General features: G+C 62.3%; 2 protein-coding genes across 2 annotated transcripts; both read left to right on the top strand.

Moving 5' to 3' along the window:
• Positions 1 to 2,696, top strand: MCEMP1 (mast cell expressed membrane protein 1). The gene is made up of 7 exons (XM_030298965.1): positions 1 to 112; positions 433 to 570; positions 1,109 to 1,237; positions 1,465 to 1,515; positions 1,594 to 1,740; positions 2,021 to 2,086; positions 2,208 to 2,696. Exons 1-7 carry the CDS (start codon positions 19 to 21, stop codon positions 2,222 to 2,224), a joined length of 642 nt encoding a protein of 213 aa, XP_030154825.1. The 5' UTR covers positions 1 to 18; the 3' UTR covers positions 2,225 to 2,696.
• A 1,074-nt stretch (positions 2,697 to 3,770) lies between these two features.
• On the top strand, positions 3,771 to 6,007 carry TRAPPC5 (trafficking protein particle complex 5). The gene is made up of 2 exons (XM_030298976.1): positions 3,771 to 3,836; positions 5,393 to 6,007. Exon 2 carries the CDS (start codon positions 5,405 to 5,407, stop codon positions 5,969 to 5,971), a length of 567 nt encoding a protein of 188 aa, XP_030154836.1. The 5' UTR covers positions 3,771 to 3,836; positions 5,393 to 5,404; the 3' UTR covers positions 5,972 to 6,007.
• Positions 6,008 to 6,229: the final 222 nt, after the last annotated feature.

The raw sequence follows: 6,229 nt of genomic DNA, 5'->3' as shown, positions 1-6,229 counted from the left end.
ATTGGCAGACTGGGAACCATGGGGTCTGAGGAAATCTGCTTGAATCAGGAGGTCAAGATGCAAGCAGCAGCCTTCAAAGACAAGAAACAGAGGGCCCCAGACCATAAGGAAGGTTAGGTACCTCAAGGTGGGGAGGGGAGACGGCAGGAGGGAGAGGTTGGGGTGGGAGAGGTAAGGGGCTGAAAGCTGGGTCACAGGGCTCCCTCCCCTACCCCAAAAGGCACGTGTGTACGTGTACCCCCCAAACACTCACACACGCCCTCTCTACCTAACCAAGAAGCAGATCTTGTTTCCCCATTCCTTCTCTTTTATCCCCAGAAATCTGTTATCTGCAGGGGTTTGGTTGAGCCAAGATCCCTGAGCCCCCCTCCGACCCCCCACCCCAGCCCCAGAGCTCCAGGCAGGTTTCCAGTCTCACTGACCCACCCACAGGTGCAGACCCTGACTATGAGAATATCACCTTGACCTTCAGAAACCAGGAGCAACCAAGGGGCAGCCATTCACCACCCAAGAATCGAGGCAAGCAGCCACCTGCCAGCCCGCACCTCACAGCCTCGGGAGGGGCCCCTGGTAGGACATCACGGGAACAAGGGCACTGTGAGGAGACCTGGGGCAATGGTGTGGGGCGTGGTGGCCTCAGGGCTTGTGAGTTACAGTCGCGGGGGGGGGGGGGTAGCTCCGCAGGTGGCGATGATGATGCGAGTGGTGCTGGTGTTGGTGGCAGTGTTGGTGACAGTGTGGGTAATGTTGGTGAGGTGATCGTGCAGTGGATCAGGAAGGAACCACCTAGACAAGAGCTGATGAGACTTGTTGCTGGGGACAGTGCTGATAACGACAGGCACTGAGGTGGATGGGCTTCAGTGACAGCTGCTGCTGATGTTGTGAGTGCTGGTGAAGGGGATGTCAAGGGGGAGACCTGATGGTGACAGCGTTACGGACAACTACTGGTGGCTGTGGGCGGGGTGCATGCTGGTGGTCGCAGTGGCTGTATTGGCAGGAGTGGGAGCAGGTGAGACAGCTCTGAGTCGGAGCTCAGTGTAGAGTCAGTGCCGACGGTCTAAGCGGCAGTGTTGGGCCCTGGAGGTCACCTGTCCTTCCTCTGCTCCAGTCCCAGCCTGGTCGAAGCCGGCCCCAGACTCTGCCCAGGTCCCTCGTTGGCTGCACAGAGCCACCCTGAGCCTGTACATCCTCCTTGCCCTGTTCTGCATCGTTCTCTTGGCCTTGGTCCTGGTGAAGAGTGAGTAGGGTCTTCGGTTTCACTTTCCTTTTTGTCGTTCTTTGGTGGGTGGGGAGGGGGCTGGGGCGGCGTAAAGGGGGGCCTCGGGAGGTGGGGGAGGCCCCGTGTTCCCACCCTGTCTCCCTTCTCCCTCGTTGCTCTCCCTTCCCCCACCCTTGTTCCCAGGACAGCCCAACTGGGGGCGCTTCAAGGGTGTTCCTGCCTCCCCCGCCCCTCCTCCCGAACAGATTCTGAGGTGTCCCAGGAGCTGCTGGCCGTGAAAAGGGAGCTCCAGAATGGTACGGGTGGGACCTGGGGGAGGCCCACGGGGTCGGGGTGGGCAGCGGCGATTCAGACGTGTCTGTTTCTTGCCTCAGTCTCCACCTCGGGCCAACAGTGTCAGGAGGAGCAGAAACAGGGCTGGAACAGTATTCAGCAGCTCATCACGGAGGCCAGGCAGGACCTTGACACGATCAAGAGAAGTGTCCACGTGGGGAATGAGAAAGCGAAGACGCTGTCAACAGGTGCCCTTGCAGACCCTTACTGGGCGGGCTTTGTCTCATGCTGGGCGCTGGGGGATTGGGGGGAGGCGACAGCAGGGGTCTGCCCTCCCAGTGCTCAGGGTTTAGGGGGCGATGGATGCCACCCTCTGGGCGGGGATATTTAAAAAGGGAAGGCCAAGTACACGGGCTCTGCAACACCCAGGCTGGGGCGGGGGCGGGGTGGGCAGGGAAGAGGCTTCCAATAAAGGTGAGGGCCTTGTCTGAGGCCCAGACCAGCTTTCTCCTGTCCCCCTGCCCCCAGACTTAAGCCAAATCAAGACTAAATTACATGAAATCTCCAAGATACTAGAGAAGAAGCCGCAGCCACGTAAGTTGGGCGAGGGAGGTGGATGAGGAGGGAGCCACATTTCTGGTCCTGGTTTCTCTCTGGGGGGTGGGGGGGGGGTGGGGAAGGGATCTGCCTGACCTTGGGTCTTCATCCTGCTCAGAGCCCACAGCTCAATAAATGAGAAGACATTGACCCCCGGGCTGCAGCTTGGAGGACGGGGCTGCACTTCCCCGTGAAGACGGCCGCATGTGTGCCTCATGGCGTCACGGGAGCAATAACACATGACACAGTGGGCGGCTGTGTCAGCAAGGACCGCAGAAGTGTGTCAGCCTGGGCGCGGGTGTTGGTAACACGTGTTGCACTGTGAACACGTGTGAATGTCCTGTGGTATGTTGTGTGTGAATGTCATGGAGCTGTGTGTGTGTGTGTGTGTGTGTGCATGCGTGTGTGTGTGTGGAGCACCCCCTACATCACTGTAACTGCGGGTGTTGAGAGTGTACCCCGTCACTCCCTGTGTTGTGTGAACAGGTGGGTGTCAGTGTGTGACTGATTATGTCACCGAGGGTGTGCAGAGCGGGTACATTTGTCGTTCCCTTGTTTCTGCACTCATGTTTTGTGATTTGTGACGATAAAGGCCAATGGGAAAGAATGTGGCTTTCAGATCTGTTCCTGGGAGCATCTGGGGGTGGGGGTGGGGACCCGGTGGCGGAGGGTCTGCAAGTATTAAGGGATGAGGAAAGTCACACAGCAAGCACGCGGACGTGATAACCAGGAGCCCTGGGGGCACGAGCGTGTGTGAGCATGAATGCCCTGAATGGGTCCTTTTGTGCCCATGAACTTGTACCCAGCGAGGAACAGTCTCCGTGCCTGAGACTGTGTGCCCAGTAGGGTTTGTGGCCCGAGATATACACTGTTATCCTAAGTGGGGCTCCTGGGTGGCTCAGTCGGTTAAGCGTCCGACTTCGGCTCAAGTCATGATTTCCCAGTTCGTGGGTTTGAGCCCCGCGTCCGGCTCTGTGCTGACAGCTCGGAGCCTGGAACCTGCTTCGGATTCTGTGTCTCTCTCTCTCTCTGCCCCTCCCCCACTCGCGTTTTCTCTCTCTCTCTCTCTCTCTCTCTCTCTCAAAAATAAACATTAAAAAAAATTAACAATGTCTCCCTAAGTGTAGGGGGACCCACAGATACATCTGAACCCTTAAGCATGTCCCCACGGGTGTAACTATTCCTGAGTGTATATGCCCACTGAGCATGTATTCGTGAGTGCGCATGCCCCTAAGTGCACTGTGCCCTGGCTCGTGGACGTATGTCCCCTAAGAGAACGTGTCCACAGGCAAACGTTTGTCCCTAAGACAAATGGACATGTGTACACGGGCAGACGTGTGTCCCTGAGAGAACATGTGCCCAAGGATATACACGTGTCCCTAAGACCAGAGACTGTGTCCCCAAGGCATAGGTGTGCTCCCAGGCCAAATAGACGTATGCCCAAGGGCACACATGTGCCCCTGAGACCGAGACTTGGGCCCATCGTCAACTGTGTGCCCTTGAGCCGGTAGCCATCCGTGCAGTTTGCCTGAGCGCTTGGCACCCCACGCCAGCCCGGCCCTTGGCCTCAGGGCCACACCCCTCCGTCGGGTGCCCCGGACACGCGCGCCCCCAGGCGGCCGCTCTCTGGAATCTCCGTGAGCGCGCGCGCCCCGCCCACGAGCCTGTCCGCCGCAGCGCCTGCGCACTTAAGGCCTTTTACGGCGCCGTAAAGCTGCTCGGCCGAACCGAAGGCCTCAGTACCCTGGTGAGACCCCGCCCGCCCGCGACCCCTACCCGCGTCGGGCCTCGCCCGTTCTCGGACCCTCCCGCGCCCGGTGGGCCTGGGGATCCCGGGCTAAGGTCTCGGCGCCCGCGATCCCCGGTCCGTCCGCTTCGGCCCACTCAAGGGGGGGGGGTCCTTGAGGAGGGTGGGCTCCCTCCCCGGCCCTCTGCCCGGTTCACGCCGGCGTGGGGGGCTTGGGGCCCCCGACTCTCCGGGTCTTAGCTTACTGGCCCCCATCACAGCCCGGTGGAGGGGTCTCAACACCCCCCCCCCCCCCCCCCCCCGTCTCACGCTCTGGGCCCTCCTGTAGTCGGCTGCGCACCTGGGGGGCGTCTTGGAGCCCCTGGACCCCCTCCCCCGCTGGCCTTCCCCCCCCCCCCCCCACGCAGACTTCGTTGGGGCAGGCCCACCCTCCCCAGACCCCTCCGGCCTCTGGCTCCTTCCCTGGTAGTGGGAAGGGGGTTCTCCGCTCCTCCTCTCGACCCCACCCTTGGCAGAGGCTTCACACTTGAATAGGCGAGGACGGGGGGCGGGGAGGGAGGGTGTCTCCGCGCCCTTGGGATTCCCCCCAGCAGCTCCTGTCCCCCACACCCCCACCGTAGATCCGCTCCGCGGAGATCTTAGCGCCCCCTCTGGGTTTTCTCCAACAGCCTTTTCCGGGGCTCTTCCCCCACTGACCACTGGCTTGGGGCGTTAGGATGGGAGGATCACAGCGCCCCCTCCTGGGCCCCCCAAACTTCGGGTCTCACAGTCGGCCTCGGCCTCCTCCACCTTGTCCTCCACTGTCCAGCTACATTTCTGGAGGGCGCGGAGATGGAGGGGTTCCCAACGCCTTCTCTGCGCCCCCCCTGCAGTCTTCCTTACAAACGCAGGCCCGCCCACGTCTCAAGGAGGCGTGCTTCGTGCCTGACACATGGGCGCTGCCAGAGCCGTTTCCTCCTAGTTTGCCCCTCGCATCTCCTCTGTTCGTCCCCCAAACCGCAGCCCCCCCCCCCACCCCCGCCATGGGTCTTGACGCACCCTACTGCCTTCTCCCGTTTCTCTGGCTTTCCGCAGGGGAGAGGCGGGGTTGTTCTCTTCATCTGCAGAAGTCAGCGCTGTTTTTGCTGGAGCGCTTGCAGGGGACAGTACCCGAGTCTTCTCACGGCCCCCCATCCTTGTCCCGTCCCCCCCCCCCCCATGCACTGGTTCTCTAGTCGCTCCCACAGGTGGCAGAGGGGGCAGGGCACAGAGGTCCTTTCACGTAGGAGCAATCGCCTGGAACTTAAGAGTGGTTTCCAGCGCCCCCTTCCCCTCCCCCTCTTGTGTCTTCCCACCTCCCCCCTTCCCCCAAAGGTGCAAACCTGCCTCTCTCCCCGTCTTCCTTCACGGGCTTAGGCTTCATGGAGGGGGCGTGCTTTACGCGCAGGCGGACGCCCCCCTTTCTTTCCCCCTCTTCCTTTCCTACACGGGAGGTCAGCAGTGGAGCACACAGACCCGGTAGCGCGTTCTCCGCACCCCCCTCCCCGCCCCACACGCGTTTCCTTGTGTCCCCGCAGGGCGGCGGCAGGATGGAGGCGCGCTTCACGCGCGGAAAGTCGGCGCTGCTGGAGCGCGCGCTGGTGCGGCCGCGCACCGAGGTGAGCCTGAGCGCCTTCGCGCTGCTCTTCTCCGAGCTGGTACAGCACTGCCAGAGCCGCGTCTTCTCCGTGGCCGAGCTGCAGGCGCGCCTGGCCGCGCTGGGCCGCCAGGTGGGCGCGCGCGTTCTGGACGCCCTGGTGGCCCGCGAAAAGGGTGCCCGGCGCGAGACCAAGGTGCTGGGCGCCCTGCTCTTCGTCAAGGGCGCCGTGTGGAAGGCGCTCTTCGGCAAGGAGGCCGACAAGCTGGAGCAGGCCAACGACGACGCGCGAACCTTCTACATCATAGAGCGGGAGCCGCTCATCAACACCTACATCTCCGTGCCCAAGGAGAACAGCACGCTCAACTGCGCCAGCTTCACGGCGGGCATCGTGGAGGCGGTGCTCACGCACAGCGGCTTTCCTGCTAAGGTCACGGCGCACTGGCACAAGGGCACCACGCTCATGATCAAGTTTGAGGAGGCCGTCATAGCCCGAGACCGGGCGCTGGAGGGCCGCTGACCCCGCGGGAGATAAAGATGCAGAGAGCCCCCTTCCCAAGTGTGTCTTGTGTCTTGTGGGGGGGGGGGGGCTCAGAGATCCGCTCAACGCCTCGACCCAGGTCCCTGCCTCAGGCTGGTGAGGGAGGCCAGGACCCGAGCCTGTTTGGGATGCCGTGGGGCTGCGGTGGGGGTGGGCTTCCAGACGGGGCCGGGGGAAGGCGGGGGGCAGTGTGGAGAGAAGTCTGCAGAAGGAGCTGCTGGCGTGGCTGGAGGCAGG

The sequence above is a fragment of the Lynx canadensis genome, chromosome A2, assembly GCF_007474595.2.
Source record: "Lynx canadensis isolate LIC74 chromosome A2, mLynCan4.pri.v2, whole genome shotgun sequence".
NCBI lineage: Eukaryota > Metazoa > Chordata > Mammalia > Carnivora > Felidae > Lynx > Lynx canadensis.
The sequence above is the reverse complement of the archived record's forward strand: the minus strand, read 5'-3'. Positions and strand labels throughout refer to the sequence as shown.